Source organism: Psammomys obesus, unplaced genomic scaffold, assembly GCF_907164565.1.
Source record: "Psammomys obesus unplaced genomic scaffold, mPsaObe1.curated_primary_1811, whole genome shotgun sequence".
Taxonomy (NCBI): domain Eukaryota; kingdom Metazoa; phylum Chordata; class Mammalia; order Rodentia; family Muridae; genus Psammomys; species Psammomys obesus.
The window spans coordinates 259183-281384 of record NW_026593947.1 but is presented as its reverse complement, the minus strand read 5'-3'; the positions used below and the strand labels follow the sequence as shown (position 1 = coordinate 281384).

General features: G+C 38.8%; 1 protein-coding gene across 3 annotated transcripts in view; it reads left to right on the top strand.

Moving 5' to 3' along the window:
* Positions 1-21577, top strand: part of Itgb1 (integrin subunit beta 1) — a 44915-nt gene extending 23338 nt beyond the window's left edge. For all 3 annotated transcript variants that reach the window (XM_055617544.1, XM_055617543.1, XM_055617542.1), the window contains 12 exons: positions 1489-1659; positions 2096-2334; positions 4589-4744; positions 6208-6303; positions 6591-6680; positions 8337-8477; positions 8803-9002; positions 10900-11138; positions 11352-11574; positions 13235-13467; positions 15306-15472; positions 20473-21577. In XM_055617544.1, the coding sequence (XP_055473519.1) occupies positions 1489-1659; positions 2096-2334; positions 4589-4744; positions 6208-6303; positions 6591-6680; positions 8337-8477; positions 8803-9002; positions 10900-11138; positions 11352-11574; positions 13235-13467; positions 15306-15472; positions 20473-20538 (2021 nt within the window). In that variant the 3' untranslated portion in view covers positions 20539-21577. The remainder of the gene's footprint in view (positions 1-1488; positions 1660-2095; positions 2335-4588; positions 4745-6207; positions 6304-6590; positions 6681-8336; positions 8478-8802; positions 9003-10899; positions 11139-11351; positions 11575-13234; positions 13468-15305; positions 15473-20472) is intronic.
* Positions 21578-22202: the final 625 nt, after the last annotated feature.

Below are 22202 nucleotides of genomic sequence, written 5' to 3'. Positions count from 1 at the left end.
ACTTTTCTAGGGGAGTACCACTATTATCTTGGAGCTACAGACCTACCGGATCCTTATCAGGACATTAATTAGTTGTCTAAATTGCATTTTCTTTTAATCATCATTACTTTTAAATATGTTTTTAGGTTACTTATTGTGTGTGTTGCTTGTATGAATATTTTTGTGCACCATACATGTGCCTGGTGCCTACAGGGGTCAGAAGTCATCAGATTGCTTGGAACTGATGTTGAGGATGTTTATAAGCTACCATATGAGTGCTAGGAAACAAACCTGGGTCCTCTTTGAGGCATCTCTGGCCCAAATCATTACTACCACTATTGGGTACTTACAAGAGGCTCTCTTGAACTCAGGAGTGTATGATGTCACTCTGGTATTTCTCACTTCCTTTCACTGCTTCCAGTTTCCTTTTTGTGTTTTCTTCCCTTTATCCCTCTGCATTTCCCTTAAGAGTCGGTTTTCCTTTTTCTTCTGCAACAGCGTAGGCTTTTTTTAGTTCCACTTTTTTTAGTTCCACTCACTTCCATGTCAGCCAGGTGGTTTTGAAGAAAAGACTAATATTTTTTCATCCAAACCTTCATTTTCTTCCATGTTTGTAAGTGTTTTATTTTGTGGTACAGGAGATAGAATTTAGGATTTCTCATGTGCTGGGTGAGATGTACTACCACTAAGCTGCTTTCCAGCTCTGCTTTGTAAGTAAATAACATGTAACCACTTTTACCTCTCACTGTCCTCATTTTTCAGTTCAGGCTTTACCTCTATTTTTACAACTCTATTTTTTCGTTTTGTTTTGTTTTGTTTTTACAACTCTAAAGTAAAACTTGATTGTTACTCACCTACGTGTAGCAGACTTTTTTTTTTTTTTTTTTTTTTACACAGAGAACATTTCACTTCTAACTTTAATCTCTACCTGTCTGTTGAACTCTATAGTGTGCCTTGCTTTCATTCTGCCAAAACTTACGGTGTTCTGTTTTCCTCACAAATTTTTGTGTAAATCAGCTTGCGATTATAGTAAGAACTACTTGAAATAACTTAGAAGAAGAAAGAACTTATTTTGGCCTATTCTTTTACAATTTTCCTGGCAGAATCGCTTGCTGCTCTGAGTTTTTGGTGAGGTGAAATTTCATAATGGGGCAACTAGGAGATGGTAGCCTAAGCCTGCTATTGGTCTTTATCTCTCAAACATTCCACTGGCTTCTGATAGTGCTAACACATGGCCAGATCCAAACTGTAGCAGAATTGTGTGTATCTTGTGGGATACTGGTAGGGTGTATTGCCTTTATCGTTTTGCCTGTCTGTGTCTTGATGTTATAAATAGTTTGTTAAACGAAACTATCAAGTGTGTGCCTGTTGAATCTCTAACAAAATTCTTAGGTTTGGTAAAATTACACACTTAAGACGATAGCATTGAACATGTAAATTGAACTTATTTATTTTTTCCATTTCATTCTGATTACTGGCCTGATTTCAGTTTTGAATCTATTTAATTAGGAGAACCACAGAAGTTTACATTAAAATTCAAGAGGGCTGAAGACTACCCTATTGACCTGTACTACCTTATGGATCTCTCCTACTCTATGAAAGATGATCTGGAGAATGTGAAGAGTCTTGGGACAGATCTGATGAATGAAATGAGGAGGATTACTTCAGACTTCCGCATTGGTAGGAATGTTGGAAACATAGTTTTCATTTGTGTGCATGCTTGTGTTTGTCTGTGTGTGCTGGAATGCAGAGGTGTGTGGCCACACCTGGCCTTTTACCTGGCTGCTAGGATCCAAATTCATCCTTAGGCTTGTGCAGCAAGAGCTCTTGTCCACTGTGCAGTCTGTACATCCTTTATACTGTGCTTTAGAAAATGATGTACATTTAGAGTTGGTGAGATGGTTCAGTAGATAAAGGTCCCTGCCTCCAAGCCTGATGACTGAGTTCAGTCTCTAAAATGAGCCCCTGCAAGTTGTTCTCTGACCTCCAGGCATGCATTGTGGTATATGCGTGTACACCTTCCCCCCTAAATAAGCATCCATTTAAAAGTGATGTAAGTTTGTTGGTCTCTGCCCACTCATCTATCCAATTGCATTTTTTTTTTTTTTTAATTCAGGCTTTGGCTCATTTGTGGAGAAAACTGTGATGCCGTACATTAGTACAACCCCAGCAAAGCTCAGAAACCCTTGTACAAGTGAACAAAACTGCACCAGCCCATTTAGCTACAAAAATGTTCTCAGTCTTACTGACAGAGGAGAGTTTTTCAATGAACTTGTTGGTCAGCAGCGCATATCTGGAAACTTGGACTCTCCAGAAGGTGGATTTGATGCAATCATGCAGGTTGCAGTTTGTGGAGTAAGTTATTTCTACAGAGGACTGATAGCATTGTCTGTGGGGATTTATTTTAAGTGTGTGTGTGCTTTATTTATACTAAAAGTTAGATCCAAATGACCTTAGCTACTATAAGATTTCCTCTTGAGGAATACTGATACTAGTCTTCTAAGTTCCCACCTATCACTGCTGCTTTCCCAAGTATCTCTAATCACTGCATCACTATTTGAGCCAGGTAAAGAATTCACTCAGGTAAAGGAGTTTGGGAGGCCGGTGTCCTAGTCATTTGAAGCAGCAGAGCGTAGACTTTAGCTAGCTTGGGTTTTGGAAGAAGCTGAGGGGCCTAACTTTGTGGCTGGAGATGTAATGATGTTGTCTGAGCTGTCACCAGGAACTCTGAACATGTCATGTGGAATAGTGTCATACCTTGTTCCCGAGGACAGTTTTCCGCTCTGCTCATTGCCTTTGACACGTGTCTTCATCTTCTGTCTTAATAATAAAGGGAAAGAACTTTTAAAGGCTTGATTAATGAGCCATATGACAACTTAGGTTTGTAATAAAAGTAGTAATACAGTATCTGTGGCTTAATTGTAAGGTTTTCAGGGAGAGTAAGCCGGATTCTGTTGCACTAGGGACCAGCGCTTATGATCCATGGGTATTTCTGATTGATTTCTTTCCTATTTGTTTATTTATCCATCTATTTATTTATTTGTTTTGCTCTTTTGAGATACAGTGTTGTGGTGTAGCCCAGGCTATCCTTGTTCTTGTAGAGATGTTTTTGCCTCCACCTCCTGGGATTGCAGGTATGCTCCATTATACCAGACCCTACATGATCTTTTAATAAAAACTGAGGCTGAGAGTGGAAAACATTGTTAGGTCAATGAAGCTTGTATGGAGTACCTTATTGTAGTAAGGGGAAGATGTAGATCTCCAATATACTAAGTAAAGCATTGTGGTAGTGTGGAGGAAGGATTTTTCTGTCCTCCCTGCTCCTAGGCAGTTGACTTGGAGCTCCAGGGAATACCTCATAGGACAGTGGGAAGGTGTCGTTGCCGTGGTCTATATGATGTACACATAGACAGCACATTCTGACTACTGTCCTTACTTTTGACTTGCCAGTGAAGTGCTCGTAATTAAAAAAATAGTATTCCGGGTATTTGCTGGCCGTAGCCTTCCTTATTCTCTGACCCCCTTGTCCCCATCACTGGAGAATGTTTTCTTGGCTTCTTCTGCTTTAACCAGCAGGATCAAACCAGTTCACCCCCCAGGCTGTGGCTGTCTTTCTGATTTTGTCATACTTTAGAGGCAAAGGAGCAGGTAACCTGCCTTTGAAAAATGATTAGAATCAAGAAACTCAATTTTTTTTTAAAGATTTATTTTATTTATTACAGTGTTCTGCCTGGATGTATGCCTGCTTGCCAGAAGAGGGCACCAGATCTCATTATACATGGTTGTGAGCCACCATATAGTTGCTGGGAATTGAACTCAGGACCTCTGGGAGAAGAGCCAGTGCTCTTAACCTGTGAGCCATTTCTGCAGCCCCAAAAAACATAGTTTCTACCTTCAAGGAATTTACAGAAATATGTTGAGTCAATTTAAATTTAGGGGAAAAAATTATATAATAGAAGGGATTTTCATGTTACTTAAATTCTTTGTTGAATAAGCTAGTGAAATTGTACAAATGAACTGATTTCATGAGCTAATAGAAAGGGATATAAAGTAGGGTAAGTTTTTTGACAGTTTTTCCTACAGTAAGAAAATGAAGCTAGGTATAGTGGCACATGTCACTAATCCTAACATTTAGGAGTTAGAGGCAGGAGGATTAAAAGTTCAAGGCCATCTTTGGCTACATAGTAAGTTTAAGGCTTGTATGGATTGCATGAAAGCATGTTTCAAGAAAGTAAAGCCTAGCAGCCTAGCACAAAGGAGAGATACGATAAAGGAGGTATATGATATAGCAGGGGTGCAGCAGGGTGGGTGGGAATAGGAGCCAGAAGTTGGGCAGTAACAGGTGTGTACTGAGTCTCTGTGTATTCATCAAATACTCAGCACCCCTACTAAAAGGCAGACTCTGAATTGAGAGATGTCCTTATGGATGACCAGCAAAAAGAAGCTATAAAGTACTGGAGGAGAAACTTGCAGGCTCTCTGCACTGATCAGCAACATTAGCACTGGGACAAGAAATTAGGTTAAAAGTGCAGTTGCAGCCTTTGAGCCTGAAGGCTTTCATGTTGAGTTACTGTGAGAAGTATCTGCAGTTGACCTTTTTCTTTTAAAGTCATTGATTGGCTGGAGGAATGTAACACGACTGCTGGTGTTCTCCACGGATGCTGGGTTTCACTTTGCTGGAGATGGAAAACTTGGTGGTATTGTTTTGCCCAACGATGGACAATGTCACCTGGAAAACAATGTATATACAATGAGCCATTACTATGTAAGTATGTAAGTCCTCACCTAGTGAGTGAGTTTTGGTGGATTTTAGTGAGTAATACTGAGCATGTAGGAGACAGGGTTTGTAGCTGTCTTGTTTTGACAAGTATGAGGCTTGATGACAGGCAGGAGAGCTGTATTGCTTTTTGAAGCTCTGGTATTGTGCTGTTCTGTCTGGGTGGCAGGGATGTTGATAAGCAAGCAAGTGGTTCCTCATTTCCATACATCATTTGTCAGCATCACTGGTCATATTTCTAAATATGTAATTCAACTAGGTTTACCTTCTATATCATGACTTAAAAATATGCACTCTCCCTCTCACTGAAAGCAAGTGTAGACAAATCACTCATGGTCTAGAAGAAATCCAGTATTGGTAAATCTTAGTCTTCTAGGTAACAGGAGCCTTTAGTTCTGGTTCCATAATTTCACTCACATTTAAAATATGTAGTTTGTCTTGTAGTTAAAAACCTCTTAAGATGGGACTGGAGAGATGGCTCTACAGTTAAGAACAATGGCAGCTCTTTCAGAGGGCCCTGGGTTCAATACTCAGCACCCACGTGGCTGCTCAAACCTCTCTGTAACTCTAGTTCTAGGGCTTCTGATACCCTCACACAAATACACACACAGGCAAAACACCAGTAAACATAAAACAAAAATAAATTAAATAAAACCTATTAAAATATCAAAGTTCTTAAACATATGTAAAAGAGAGAAACTTAATATATACGTATAAATGTATTCTTTTAATCTATTTTACTTGTGTTCTTATACCTCTACCTCCCTTTCAACCCTTACTCATCCTAATCCCTTCCAACCCCCAACATTGGTTGGAGAGAAAGATTAGAAGGGGAGAAGGGCTGTAGACCTCTATAGACTACTTCCTGCTGCCTAGCAGGAAGGTTCCTTGGGGTAAGTCCAATCTTCATTGTCAGGATATCTCCAGCTTCTCGTCAGACTGCAACAACAGCAACCAGGAGCACCAGGAGGGAAGCAGCTTCTTCCTCCTCCTGCTTCTCCTCTTTTTCTTCTTCTTTCTTCTCCTTCTCGTTTGTGTCCCCATCCCTCTCTGGGCTTTGGCATTTAAGTTCCCAGAATTCCAAACATAACTATCCTCAGCTGGCATGAGACAATCATAGTTAATGGCTATAGACAATTTGAAGCAGCCCCATATCCCACAACTGGGATTAAAACAAAAATATATTCAGATAATATAACTGGGTTTTTAAAGAAACCAAAATTCTCACTACATACACATGACCCAGCTCAGCAGTTATTTGAGTTTGATATTCTTTCGTGTGAAAGGAGTCGTGTGTGAATGATCTTGTTATGAATGCTTATCAACTCAAATATTGTAATCTTAGCAGTTGGGAATAAGCCTGGGCTATAGTGTAAGACCCAAATAAAACAAAACTCAACATTGATTAAACATTGTATTTATATGCTAAATTGTATTATTTGGTTCCTTAGGATTATCCCTCAATTGCTCACCTTGTCCAGAAATTAAGTGAAAATAATATTCAGACGATTTTCGCAGTTACTGAAGAGTTTCAGCCTGTTTACAAGGTAAAAAGTATGAAAGTTCTAGGTTTTTCCTATTGGTTAATTATTAATAGCAGAATTATGTCTTTGAAATGTAGGAAAATGCCACCAGGTATCCATACTGAATTTGACAAACACATTTATGTTCATTTTAATTGCGTACTATTAGGATTGTTATCTTTTTTTTAGGTTTGACTTTGAAAGATACTTAGGAAATGAATAGAGACCTGAGGTGTCAAAATAATTTTACTTTTCAGTGGATTCTAATTGGTTGAGTAAATAATATTTATGTTTTACATGTTTAATTTCAGGAATTGAAGAATTTGATTCCTAAGTCAGCAGTGGGCACACTGTCTGGAAACTCTAGTAATGTGATCCAGCTGATCATTGATGCCTATAATGTGAGTGCACTTTAAATGGAGTCAGCTTCATGCCATGCCCTAAGTAAAACACCCTTTATAAACACACCAGCAAGCTGAAGGGAAAGTGCCAAATGTGAATTTAAATTTCATATCTAGAGGGAAAACTTTAATTTTTTTAGTCTTATGAAAGCATAATTTAAGCAAAGTAATAATTTTTAGATAAAGACATATGTATGTTTCCAGGCTCTTGTTTATGTATCATTAGGCTGTGTATCTTCTAGTTGGCATTTCGATGTATACATCTCTTCTTTTGGCATTTCGATGTATACATCTCTTCTTTTTCTTCCCCTAAGTCACCTTTATTCTTTAACCTTATTTTTATTTACTTGTTTGTTTATTTGTTTTTGAGACAAGATCTTTTTATATAGCCCTGACAATCTTGGAACTTACTATGTAGACCAAGCTGGCTTTGAACTCATAGAGATCTACCTGCCTCTGCCTTCCCAACTGCTGGGATGAAAGGCGTGTACCACCACCATGCCTGGCTAGATTACCTATTTTGGTGAATGATGCTTGACAAGGATTTTTTATTTTTCTCCTCTTTCAGAAGACAAACTGAAAGAACATGTTTTTGGTTTTCAGAAATATTTGTACACTCTCATATGTATGTACATACATAAGTGTATCATTTGGAAACTGAAATAACGATTCCCACCCTTTGGGAGCTTAAGTAAGAATGCCTGTTTTGATTGCTGGCAAGCTTCTTTTACAACTGATCCATTTTCCAGCCTTAGAAGTTTTTGAGACAGTACCATGTAGCCCAGGCTGCCTTGACATCTACAGATAGTCGAGGATCTGAACTTGTGATGTTCCTGCCTCCACCTTCTAGGTATGTTACATCATGCCTGGCTTTGAACCTCACATTGAAAAAAAAAAATTTTTTTTTAATACATGCCTAAAATCAGATTCTAAGACATTTTGGAAAGACTGACACAGAGGGGTTTGGCAAAGACAAGATTCTACTTATTTCACATCTTCACATTCTAGTCTCTGTCTTGAGAGATTGTTTTCCTCATTGCTATCCCTGTAGGGGTGTGAGTGAGGAGAGGTGGCTTGTCATTACAACCTCACTGTTCTGAGATGTCTTCTCTTTTAAATATACACTGCCTGGTCTCTTCTTTCTCCCCATGTTTTATTTTTTGTGAGTGCTAAGAACCAAGCCTAGGACCTCATGGTGCCAGGCACTGCTGTACCATTGAGCTAAGCTCTAGTTCTTTCAGCCTCCACAAGGGTGTTTAGGAGGTGGACAAGATGACAGTGGTACCACATAAATTTGATTACTCTGTTGCTCTGGTCTCTAGTTAGCTGGAAGGGAGTAGGCCAGAGGACAGTTAGAGATCACCATGCGACACTGGGGGCAGCAAGCATCTATTATGTGTTCTTAGGATTCCTCATAATCAGGCCTTTGTGGTATGAGATCATTAGCATTTTCTTGAATAATAAAAAAGAAATGCTTTTACATTGTACACATTATTTTGAATATTGGACTTTTAGAGTTGATTACTCTAGATTTTCTAACACTCTGTTGAATTGAAGAGTATTGAAATGATAGTGTTTTTATAATAGCTGTTTCATCTGTGTGTGTGTGTTCAAGTCATATTTTATTTTCCTGTTCATGATTAGCCTTTTTTTTAGTCCCTTTCTTCAGAAGTTATTTTGGAAAACAGCAAATTGCCAGAAGGAGTAACAATAAATTACAAATCCTACTGCAAGAATGGGGTGAATGGGACAGGAGAAAATGGACGAAAGTGTTCCAACATTTCTCTTGGAGATGAGGTATGTTGTGTGAGCATTTTTGTTTGTTTGTTTGTTTATAGGAAAAACGCATAAAAAAAGTAATTTTGGAGCTGGAGAGATGGCCCAGTGGTTAAAAGTGTTTAAGGCACAGAGCCACCTGTGACTCCAGTTCTCAGGGATCTGCTGCCTCTTCTGACCTCCATGGGCACTGCATGCACATAGCACACAGACGTGCAGAACACACTAAGTAGATAAATCTTAAAAAGTTAAATATAGTTTCTTAGATGAGAAACATTAAAAGACTAGCTTTTGAAATATTTTTATGTTCACTGCTAAGTTTGTTAATCTATTTTTTCCCTTTAAGGTTCAATTTGAAATCAGCATAACTGCAAATAAGTGTCCAAATAAGGAGTCTGAAACCATTAAAATTAAACCCCTGGGCTTCACTGAAGAAGTAGAGGTCATTCTTCAGTTCATCTGTAAGTGTGATTGCCAAAGTCACGGCATTCCAGCAAGTCCCAAGTGCCACGAGGGAAATGGAACATTTGAATGTGGAGCCTGCAGGTGAGTGGCACCTTGCTGCAGCAGGTCACAGATCCAGGCAGCTTCATCTGGAGCCCATAGAAAGTAAAAAGATACACCTTTGTGCCTCATGGACTTGAGGTTCTCTTTTCTTACAACTGCTCATACTCCACAGTGAAGCTTTTGGCTAGGTAAGCAGTGTATCTACAGTCTCTCATGGCTGCCTTTGAGCTTTGCTGTCCTAATGACACTCCCAGTTCTCTACAGCAAAACACATCTGGAAAAAAATAAGTAGATAGAAACATGTTTTATAAAAACTGTCAAACTCATAGGGGTGACTTTCTTTTTAAATTTTGTTTTACTTTGAGAAAGGGTCTTGTTTTGTAGCCTAGGATGACCCCAAGTTTATGATCTTACTGTCTCAGTATTTGGGTTGTAGGCAGAAGCCACTGCTCCCAGTGTTAATGACAAGTTTATCTGTGATTTAGCGAAAAAATGTTTATGTTGTGCTGCATTAATTTTGTATTGCTGGGATAAAGAGAAAACAGTATTTAACATTTACATTTATTTTTTGTCTTTGTATATATATGTGTTTGTGTGTGTGTGTGTGTGTGTGTGTGTGTACATGTATGTGTGTGTGTACCCTTGTGTCATGGCAGGCTCGTGGAGGTGAGGACAATTGCAGGAGTTTTGTTCTGTCTACCCCATGAATCCTAGGGTTTGAACTCAGGCTGTCAGGTTTGATGGCCAGTGCCTTTACACCTTGAGCCATCTCACCAACCCCCTTGGCTACTTTTAAATTAAAAATTAAACTATAGTCATAATACAGCCTTTTAAAATAAAAATAATAGAACTTTTAAATATAAATGCCAGTACAACATCACTGTGGTTTTGATTATTGGACCAAAGGAAAATGAATATCTATGTTTACCATAAAAAAAAAAAAAAAAAAAAAAATTTCCCCAAGACAGGGTTTCTCTTATGTAGCCTTGGTTGTCCTGGACTCACTTTGTAGACCAGGCTGGTCTCGAACTCACAGAGATCCACCTGCCTCTGCCTCCCTGAGTGCTGGAATTACAGGAATATGTCACCACACTGACTTTACCATCATTTTTTAATTGCCCATTTAATTTAAGTAATTATTAAATTTAAGTAATTTAAATTTAAGTAATAATTTAAATACTGTATTTTTTCTGTGTTGTGCTTATCTTGTTTGAGGCATTAAGTTTTGTTTTTGTTTGTTTGTTTGTTTTTTTAGTAAAATGGCATTTTTCCAAAAAGATTTTCTTGAAAATATTTTGCCTTTTATTTAGCATATGCAAAATCACTTTATCCAGTGTCCACGAACATAAATGTTCCAAGATATGTGGGTTATCTGAGAAGTCTGCACCTGCGCAGTAAATTTACTCTTACCTAAGGCTGGTACTTTTTTTCAGCTTATGTACTCAATATAGTTTTCAACGTTTAAGATTGCATTCACTGCTATTTTTTATGTTAACAGTTGCTTTAAACTTTATGGTAGATAGTCTGTAACACTAATCTAATAGCATATATTTGAGAATCTAGCCTGACAAAGTGACACATGCCTTTAATCCCCCAGAAGGCAGGGGCAGCCAGATCTCTGAGTTCAGAGTATTCTGGTCTATGAGACTATCTTATTTTTCTGAAAAATGAGTTTATTTTTCCAGATATTTTGTTTGTTTGTTGCTGGAGTATGTTTTCATTTTGGTCAGAATGGTTCTTTGCCACAGATGAATTTCCCAGAGGCCCCTGTGTGTTCCATCAAAACTTGAGTTGCTATTGCATGCTGTATGTGTGTGTGTGTGTGTAAACGCAGGGTACTTTTCTCATGTCTGCATGTGTGGAGTGGGCATCCTTACCTGGTACTTCGCTAATGTGAAGATTTGTTTTTTGTGACTGTGTTTGGATCTTTTCAAAGGTGTAATGAGGGGCGTGTTGGGAGGCACTGTGAATGCAGCACAGACGAAGTGAACAGTGAAGACATGGATGCTTACTGCAGGAAAGAGAATAGCTCAGAAATCTGCAGTAACAATGGAGAATGTGTCTGTGGACAATGTGTGTGTAGGAAGAGAGATAACACAAATGAAATTTACTCTGGCAAATTCTGCGAGTGTGATAACTTCAACTGTGATCGGTCCAACGGCCTAATTTGTGGAGGTGAGTAAGCAGCAGCAGTAGCTATATGGTACAGATTCTCTGCTGAGGTCAGATACCAGAAGAATCACTGGTGAATGCAGAAAGGGCAGCATGTAGGGTAGGCTTTCCATTAGCTCTGCTTTCTTCCATGTTGTGGCTTGGTTTTAGTTTGTGAATGACTGCTGTGATGATACCTTTTACTGTTATTTTGAGAAATGATGTTTTTCATTGCAGGAAATGGTATCTGCAGGTGCCGTGTCTGTGAATGCTTTCCCAATTATACCGGCAGTGCATGTGACTGTTCTTTGGACACTACTCCATGCATAGCGTCAAATGGTCAGATCTGCAATGGCCGGGGCGTCTGTGAGTGTGGTGCTTGTAAGTGCACAGATCCCAAGTTTCAAGGGCCAACCTGTGAGACGTGTCAGACCTGCCTTGGTGTCTGTGCGGAGCATAAGTAAGTGCTGCCTGCGTGCTTCACACAGCCACACTCATTTAGCTGACTCCAGTATCTTCTGTTATAACCACCAGAGCCAGAGGAGAGTGCTGGCACATTATACTTCAAAGAGAATATTTGCCACTTCTTATGTAGCCCATTATTTTATGTCCTAAAATTCTTAATGGTGAATATGTATTGTGTAACACTGAAGTATGTCATGAGAATTGTGTTGTTTTTTTTTTAATCTGAAGTCATAGTATGGTGAGTCTGTGCTGTTACCTTTTTTAATTGACACTACTTTTCTTTGTTTTTAAGCTTTAGTGGTAGTGATAGAGCTCTGAGCACTATTACAGAGGAGTACTCTATTCTAGTTGCTATCCTTTGCCTCAGGAGAATGGAAGGTTTTTGTTTTTTTTTCCCCCCCCCTTGGTAAATTATTACACCAAAATACATTGCATAAGTTACTGTGGTTTTGTGTTACACTACCTATATCTAAATTTTGTGTTGTGGAGGTGTATATATATCACGTGTATGCCTGGAGCTCAGACAACTTTGGGTTGTTGTTTCTCAGGAGCCTTCTACCTTAATTTACCACAGGGGTTTTCATTGACCTGGAACTTTGCCAAATAGGCTAGGACAGAAATCTACCTGTCTCTGTCTTCTACCACTGGGATTACAAACATGTGCCTTCATGCCTGGTCTTTTCCATGGGTTCTAAGTGATCTGAATTCAGGTCTTCATGCTTGTGAAGCAGACACTTTACTAGCTGAGCCATCTCCTCAGCCCCACCTTTATTTCTTTATAGTGATTTAATTTTCAATTTTAGAGACCTATCAATGGGAAATTTATTTTCAAGAAAAACCCAAGTGTTAGCATTGACTAGGAAAATGTATCTGGTTTATGTAAAATTGTTATAAATTTGAACTGCTAAAGTTTGTTCACTGAAACCTTTTGAATTGTATTGTTTTTATAAAATCCACACACAGTTTAGAATGAAAGACGTTGCTATTGAACCTAGGCTGACCTTGAACTTGAAATCCTTATGCCTCATCATACCCAAGCTAGGACTGCATATGTGGCCATCACCAAGGGCTCAGACTAGATTTTTATGCATGTTTCCCCAGGTCGGCAGTGTGCTAGCTGGTGGCCTTGAACATATCCATCACAGGTTTGTCATGGATATGTTGGTGTCTTATAAACCAAGATCCACTATGTAGGCCTAACTGGCACCTCTGCAGCACCCATAGCTATGCTGTGGATGTCAGGTCTGTACTGGAGGCTGAGCAGTTTCCCATAGCTGACTAGAAAGTAAGGTTTGTGAATCAGATGTTAGGTGAAACCTTGATAAGGCCTGGTGAGGGCACATGCTTGCTGGCAGCGTTTATAGCTTCCTGGGTGCTTTGCCAGCATTGGTCTTGGTTCAAGATGTAACTGGAGAACTCCTTACTAACTCCATTACTCTTTGACTGCATCTTTGCTAGTCAGGGTGTTGCTGGACTTAGTGGCAGTGGCTTGGCCGAGGCTCCTGGAAACTGGGATCTTTTGTGGAATATACTGCCTTTCTATTCCCTCTGAGTTTATATTGCCCTTAGATCAGTATGGCCATTAGTTTAACACATGAAGTATTATAAGCAAACTTCATTTTAACACATGCCAAGTGTAATGATTTCTGTCTTAGAGAATGTGTTCAGTGCAGAGCCTTCAATAAAGGAGAAAAGAAGGATACATGTGCGCAGGAGTGCTCCCACTTCAACCTCACCAAGGTAGAAAGCAGGGACAAGTTGCCCCAGCCTGTGCAGGTGGATCCTGTGACCCACTGCAAGGAGAAGGACATCGACGACTGCTGGTTCTATTTCACCTACTCCGTTAATGGCAACAATGAAGCCATCGTTCATGTGGTGGAGACTCCAGGTAAAAGCTGGGAGGTGCCTAGACATTGTTTCATTGATGCCTTGTTTCTGCTCTGGGTTATTTCTGGGGCTCAGAAACAGCCTGGATTCTTATTTAGGTTTATGTTTTTCTTCCCAAAGCTTAAAGTAGAATTTGGCTTTATTTATTTATTCAACTAAGGAAGAGAGAAATCAAGTTTCCTTAGTAAAGAATTTCAAGGTTAAATGCAATAATCTGCCCATAGATGGAACCTGAGCAGTATTGTTGGTGATATCTAAATCTGAGCGTGTTCCAGCTTTAGTAACCAGAAGAGGATCTTCTAGAAGATACTACTAACGTCGAATTTGTTCAACTTCCCAGAAATTAGGCACATTTTACCTTCTTTTTCTAGTAGCCTTTGAAGATTCTTTGTCATTCTCTATATTTAGTGCCTAGGTTTTTTGATGTAAACATATTCTAGAGTATTGGTAAGCATATGTTTGTTACAAGAAACCATCCAACTTTTTAGTTTTTACTTTTTTTTTTACAAAGAAGCATATGTAGAGAAGAGCATGTGTGCTCTTCTGCCAGCCTGTTTGTTTCTTTCCTGCCATGTGTTTTCTGAAAGTCAAACACAAGTGGCCAGACTTGTCAAGCCTTGTCAGCAAGCGCCTTTCCCCACTGAGCCATCTTTTGTTCTCTGCACTGCTCTGCAGCACCCAACAAAACTCTGTGAATACTGTCATGTGTGCCTCTGTATCTTTTCATTGTCTTTGAACACAGGGACTTTGTCGCTGTTTTTGTAGTGAATCCAGGGTGTTGCTATACATAATGGCTTGCTGATTTATTTCTACATTGTTCATGACAATACTTTAACTGATGTGTGTGTTGGGTGGGGGGGGCATTGTATATGTGCTATGATTTGGTGCCAGGCACCTTTATTTGTAGGCCTAATTCATGTATGTAGGGTATTTCTCCAGTTACCCAAGTCTTTTTATTTGGTTTTAGGACACTCTTGCCATGTTGCTCTTGGCTGGCCTGGAACTAACAACACAGACCAGGCTAACTTTGAAGTTGTGACAATCTTGCAGCTTCTGCCACATGAGTGCAAGCCTATGCTACCTGGTTGCCAGTCATCTTCAGTGGCTTTTACATTGCTTAGTACTTTATAATCTTGAACATAATATTCTTTTAAAAATTTTTTATTATTATCATTTATTACAATTTATTCAATTTGTATCCCAGCTGTGGCCCCCTCCATCATCTCCTCCCAAACCCACCCTCCCTCCCTCTTTTCTCCTTATGCTCCTCCTCTAGTCCATGGATAGGGGAGGTCCTATTCCCTTTCTAGCTGACCTTAGCTTATCAGGTCTCATCAGGATTAGTTGCATTGCTTTCCTCTGTGGCCTGGCAAGGCTGCACCCCCCCCCCCCAGCATAATATTCTTAATTACATATAAACTTTTCATTATTTTTTTGATGGTCTTATAATTTTTTTAAAATTAGTCTTTAGGAAAAGAAATATTCTGTAACCTCCAAATAAATGCAGTCTTGTAAGCTTCCTTGATAGAACCTAGTAGTTTTGTGTGTATGTTTGTTTGTTTGAGACAGGGTCTTACTATGTAGTCTTGTCTGGCCTAGAACTCACTATGTAGTTCAAGATGGCCTAAAACTTATAAAGGTCTGTCTCTTGAGAGTAAAGGTATGTACCACCGTTCTATGGCCTAGAACCTAGTAGCTTTTAAATAGGTTTTGGGGATAGTATGCAGTCTCTTGAGTTTTTAGTACTATTAATTTTATAAGATCCCATCCAGCTCTTTGTGGTCATGTGAACTTTGTGAACAGTCTTTCTATGCTCACAGTTAACCCTTTCATTTGTAGACTGTCCTACTGGTCCTGACATCATCCCAATTGTAGCAGGTGTGGTTGCTGGGATTGTTCTTATTGGCCTTGCCTTGTTGCTGATTTGGAAGCTTTTAATGATAATTCACGACAGAAGGGAATTTGCTAAATTTGAAAAGGAGAAAATGAATGCCAAGTGGGACACGGTAAGTTATGAAACATCTACTGAGAAGTAGGTTAATTCCCAAAGTAAATGTAACTTATTAAGGGTGAGGCTGACCTTTAAAGTCCTCTTTAAATATTTCATTTCCCCAAAGTTCATTATTCAAAGAATTTGCATTTGCTGAAAACTAGAAGCATTCTATTGTAGTAAAAACTTTATGAGGATATATATTCTGTGTATATAGTGGCCAGTGTTTTTAATTCTTTAATAGGTCTGATTCTAAATATGTTCCTCTGCTCACTTGTCTAATGTAAAATAGAATCTTAAATGATATCACCAATGTCTCAGGCTACACTATAGAAAGATCCCTTTCCCCATCTCTCCCCATCCATCCATTATGATTCTCTTTATATTACTTTTGGGAAATACACATAAATCAATGGTTCTGAGGCTATAATGAAGGGCTGAAGGTGGGGTTACAAGGGATTTTCTTGGGATGAGATCTATAATAAGGTGTGTTTGTGTATTTAGAAATACTTAAGGTGTATTTTATCCTCTTCAGATTGCATATCTGTAAAGCTTACTTAATAGAAACACAGGCTTGACTGGTGTGTACCATTCAGTGCTTTCAGAATGGAGTCAGGTGGTTGGCTAAAAATTGGCCCTTAAAGAAAAAGATACACATTTTGACACAAGAAAGAGTTGATGTCTTCATGTAGTATTCTTAAATTGTGAATACTAGTAATCATGTGTCTTTCACTGTAGTTCGGTTGGGGTTTTTATTAAAATTTAGAAATTTCAGAAGTATAGAAATAACATTCCATCTATAGTGTTAATACACTATACACACCAATTTTCTTTCTGATGAAATCACTAGAAACTATTTCTTTCACTTTAGCAAGAAAACCCGATTTACAAGAGTCCTATTAATAATTTCAAGAACCCAAATTATGGACGTAAAGCTGGTCTCTGAATTGCCGTTCGTATTTCCTTTTACTTTCCTTGCATGTGAACTTCTTTTTTTTTACTGCACCATATGTGTCTCTCACCCCTGTTGCTCTTTTTGTTTGGCTTCTTTATATGGCTATCTGTGGCTTCTCTCATATGTTAGCTTAGTGCTTGGGAGGACTTTACAAAATAAGGCATAGAAGGACCCCATGTGTTGGTAGAGAGAAGAGAATGCTTTGCAGTCAGGCAGCGCCAGTCAGCCCCAGCCCTTCTGCTTAGTAAGTACAGCAGTATGAGCTCTGTCACCTTTCTGAGGCTCCTCTTCGATCTTCAGCAGGGAGGGTGTTAACTGACAGATGGGCTACATTCTCTGATGCAGTCCTGTTCTAGAAGGTGGTGTAACATAATGAATTACCTCCTGAATTGAATAGTGAAACTGAGTGTGAAATCAAAATGGCAAACCAAGGGTAAATGACCATAGTATAGTTTGTTTTGTTCACAATTACAATTCATATTACCCATTCTAGAAAGATTTTGAAACTTTTTAGTTCTTGTTTATTTCATGGAGAAACAGAATGTTTTTGTGTGTTTCTTACCAGTTATTAAATAAATGGTTCTGACTTTTGAATTTAAAACTGAAAGTTTTTGTTGGTTGTTTTTTGATTGAGACAAGGTGTAACTCTGTAGCCCTGGCTCTCTTGGAACTTTCTGTGTAGATCATGTTAGTATCAGGCTAGCCTTGAACTAAATAAAAGAGATCCACCTGTTTTTGCCTCTCTTAAAACTCCCATGAAAAAGGCTGATTACATTTAGCACCAAATTCTTTTCTTGTGGATTAGATAAGAGCCTGGGAGGATTCATGTTCTCTCATTTTCACTTTCTGTCGACAGAGATGATGTTGGTACTAGCTACAGGGTCCTCCTGTGTTTCAGGATGGTTCTCAATACCCTATTATTGTTTGTTAGTTGTGAGAATAGTAGTAACTCTCTTTATTTTTGTTCCATAGAAGAGATCCAAAAGCCAAGTTCACACATCTAGTTAGGAGATTCAAAAGTCTAGACTGTGGCCTGTGTCCCTGTCCTTTGCTCTGCACCAGTTATTAGTTTAGTAACCACATTCTTTAGGGGGAGAGTTCTTAGGAAGATATAGAACACTTTACAGAGTGGTCCATTTTGACACTGTATTGTGACTTGGGTTAAGGCAGTTGGTTGGGCAAACAAAATGGCAGAATTACTTTCCTACACAGAAGGTGATTACTTTGTCAGTGGACTTGGAAAGCAAAATTGAAGGGCTACAGGAAGTATTGTAGGAGGGCTTAAGTTTCATCTCCACCCTTATAATGACTTAATGAATCAGTCAGCTAATAAATGGACTTGCAGAAAGCCGCAAGGAAGGAAATGTTTTGTATTTTTAAGGGACATAGGAAGTAGCAATAATTTCTGGAAATCATGACTTGCTGGATCTTTTTTTACCGCTCAGAAGGTTTTATTTAAGGGCTAGTAGAAAATTATTGTTGAGAAAATTATTGAAAAAAATTGTTAAGCTCATGTATGTTTGAAATCTGATATCTTTTATGCTTACCTGATATTTTACAAAAATTAATTTTTGTAGGAAAACTGATTAGTTAGTGAAATTACTGGGGCTTTATTTGTGTTCACAAAGAAATCAATCAGGTATTAACAGTTTCATATAATTTCTTCTCACAGAATTTTCCACTTATTCTATGAGGTGAATTAACTGCCCTTCCTATACATTTAATGGCACTTTGAGTAAATGATCAATAGTTACTATTTATAATTAATGTTTATATTCTTGATTTAATTTTTAGCTGTAGTAGACTTTCTTCAGCTAGAATAAGCATTTCATACAATTAAAAAAGCATACAATTAAAAAAGTTCTTAAATTTTATGTGTTATTAAAATCTAAGAAAATTTATGGCTATAGATTATCCTAAAATGTTTTCTTAATAAGCATTTTAGTAGAAATTAACAATAAAATTCATGTGGGTCAATAAAATAATATAAAACCTTTTTTTTCCTTTTGTCTGTGTGTGTGCTATGGGAGCAAGACTTCCCACCAATAAATTATACCATTGGCAGACACTGTAATTATGTGAACATATAAGACTACTGTGTTGGGACACTGAAAAAATTATCAGGTCTGTCCTTCCCTACAGTGAATTACAAACCTCCCAGTTTGCATTGCATATCATGTGCTTAAGCAATTTACAGTCTCCTGTGTCATAGTGATCCAGGAGGGACTCACTCGCTTCATATGCAAATTTGCTTTGGCTTCTTGGGGCAGGGGTGTACTTTAGCTTACTTCCATTTAAACTGATACCTAAATACACATAGTGAGTTTAATTTTATCTCTAACTTGCATGTTAAATTTTTGTTTGATTGGATTTTAAATAATATAATTGTTTGTTTGTGTGACAAAATAAATTTTTCTAAAGGTAAGTTTTTTCCATATTAATTCTACTTTAGACTCCATGACAATAAACTGATACAAATTATTGAACTTTTTATGTATTTTGCTTTCTCTTTTGTTCCCTTATAGTTCTTAAGCACTAAATATTAGATTTTGTTAAGTACATTAGCTTAAAGACAATCAAATAGTAGTTTAATAGCCTAATATATTTGAAAACGCAGGCAGGTCTAGCATTCACACCCAGGAAGATGGAAACAGCGAGCTTTTAAGAAGGCAGCCTCTTACCCAAAGGAGGCATGCTGTAAAGTACTGTGCTTGCTCTGAACAACCAGTGAGCTGAGAGCTTGAGATTCTGAGCACTTTTGTTAGTTTAATAGGTTGCTTGTTTGCAGGATCTTGTTACTAGTTACTTTTTCTGTTACTCCCAGGAGAACAGGTTTACTCTGGTTCACAATTAGAGGGTTCAGTTTGTCATAGTGGAGAAGTCAGCAGTTGGAGCTTGGGGCAGCTGGTCAAATTGCATCACAAATTTGACAAATGCTGGGTCTCAGCTCTCTTTCTCTTTTTATGAAGTATTCAGTATCAGGAAATGATTCTACCCACAGTGAGCATCCCACCTCAGTTACCTTAAGATAATTCCCCACAGACATGGCCAGAGGCCTGTTTCCCACATGATTTTACAGTTGAGGTTAGCCATCTGTTCTGGTTTGCGCTCTGTTGCTATGATAATACCATGACCAAAAGCACCGTGGGAAAACAAAAGGGTGTATTTGGCTTACTGATGATCAAGGGAATCTACAGCAGGGACTCAGGGCAGGGACTGAAGCAGAGACCACCAGAGAAATTCTTACTGCTATATACTAGCATACTTTCCCTGGCTTGCTCAGGTACCTTTCTTATACAGCCCAGGCCTGCCTGCCCAGAGTGTCACCATCATGCAGGCCAGGCTCTCCTGAACTAAATAGCAGTTAAGAAAATGCCCCAGAGACATGCCCACAGGCCAGTATGATGGAGGCAATTCCTTAACTAAGGTTCTCTCTTCCAAGGAGACCTTAGTTTGTGTCAAGTTGACAGAAACTAACCAGCACACCAGCACTGACCCTCCATTCACAGAAAAGTTATGTGAGTGATCAGATGTGATCTTTGTTCTGATTGGCATTCACAAAGCTCCTGCCATGTTGGTAGATGCTGACCTCGCCCTCAGGGCTGAGCCCATATTACCTTCCTCTTGTCTCTGTTCCATTCCCAGCACCTCAGAACATATTTTAAATTTTAAATGAACTGTATGTATCTCTACCCTAGACATGGCACAGCTCCTTCCCTGGGAGCAAAGCCAGCCACCCCATAAATAAGCACTCCTATGCATTAAAGTGTGTGAATCGGGTTGTCAGTGCTTCCTTAGGTTGGTACCAGATCTTCAGAGGAGCCTCTGATGGCAGCTGTACAGGCTGTGTGCGGAGGCTGTTTGTGAGGCAGCCCTCCAGGGACAATGTACTGGGGTCAGGAGCACAACACTCCGGTAGCCTGAGACTCCTCAGACATTATCTTTGCTTTCTAAACACTGACACTGGACATTGGAAGTAACTTCTTAAGACAATTGCCGCTTTTAATCTTGCTTTAGAACACTGATTTTAGAGAGTAACTGGTAATTTTTGTTTGTTTTAGGGTGAAAATCCTATTTACAAGAGTGCTGTGACAACTGTGGTCAATCCGAAGTATGAGGGAAAATGAGTCCTACTCAGGCCGATTTTACAACACCAAGTTCACAGCAGCAGTGTGGTAGTCACAGTAGGGTAGCTTTGGGGCTCTATGGCTAGGGGTTTATTCACATGCAGGTTTGAAAAATGTACAATATGTATATTTTTAATTTTTTTATTATTTGGAAAATAATGTTATAATCCATGCCTGGGACTGAAGACTTGAGAAAGGATCATTACCCTTGTCAGCTGAGGTCACAGTGTGCCTTTTTAACCCTTCCTCCTGGACTGTTGGAATCACTGCTAGAGCAAATGCAAGGCAAAGTTGAAGCAACAGCATCACAAGCATCTACACCACTACTGACTGATTCTCAGCCTTCCAGGAGCAGCCAGGGCTAGTTACACAGAATCAAAGGACAGTCCTGCTGGTGGCTCTGGGCGTGGTTCAGCCTACTGGCTGCACACTGGTAGACTTGATGATGCCTATGAAAGACAGTGTGTTGACAGTTTCCAATTAAAGTAATTCTCACACAGGGAGGTGGGAAGGAAAAACTTAGCTTTAAAACCTGTGTGCCATTGTGAGTTACTTGATCCTGTAACTCTGACACCTTCTCTTTATAAATCCAACCTTGGATAAAAGTGCTGAGAACTATTCACATAAAGGCCATAATTTTCATAGCATTTGCTGAGTGGGGACTTTGGGGATTAAATTTATTTTACTTTATTGTTTTTGTTTAATTCCTGGTGCTTTTTTATCACCTTCTTTAATCTTTTAATGTATGTATTTGCAACTAGGGGGTAAAGCTTTTTATCATTACCTTTTCTTTTACTTGGATGTACATTTGCTTTTTTCACAAACACTGTAAGCTGTCCTGCTTGTGGGATTGCAGGGCCTGGGCAGGTCCCCACCCCCCCCAACAGCGATTCAACCACTGTGCACCATCCGCACGTGCCTTCCCTGCTGTGCTTACTCTGTTTTACACTAGTCACAATCTTGTTTTAAGTGCCTTTTAATTTTGACAATGCTATTAACTGAAGTTATTTATTAAAATAAAAAGGCCTAAAATACATAAGTTGTTTGTTTTTGCTCTATATTTTTGTGAGTTTTGTGCATGTAATTTTTATGTGTTAAAGATACTGAGGAGAAACGTCTCAATCCACAATAAGCCAAAGTGATTCATTTTAGACATGTGGGAAATGGGCAGTAGAATAGACTGCAGTTCATTTCCCCGAGTGAAGAGCTACCATCTTAGACTACTGGATGCTGGAGAGCTGATATTTAAGAGAGGGGTGGGATTTTCTTCTTAGAACTACAGAAAACTTACTTTCATTAGGTGATAAAGGTACTTGCTGCCTAACCTGATGATCTTCTCTTGATTCCTAGGACCCACATGGTAGAAAGAGAGAACTGAATTCTGTAAGTTGTCCTCTGTCTCATGCCTGTGCTCATGCACAATGGGTACCCACACATGCACACATTAAATAGATAAAAAGCTTCTAACTCACTGGATATTTATGCTAATTGATATTCTTTTATTTCTCTTAAATGTCTTCTAGTTTTAGCTAAAACAAATTTGATGGTAGAATTTACATTTTTGCAAATTTGTTAGATCCATGAGAAAAGTCTTTATCTTGATTATGTCTTGCCTTGTATCACATTAATGGACCCTGTTTCCTGCTGTTTATGTCCCTGCTTAA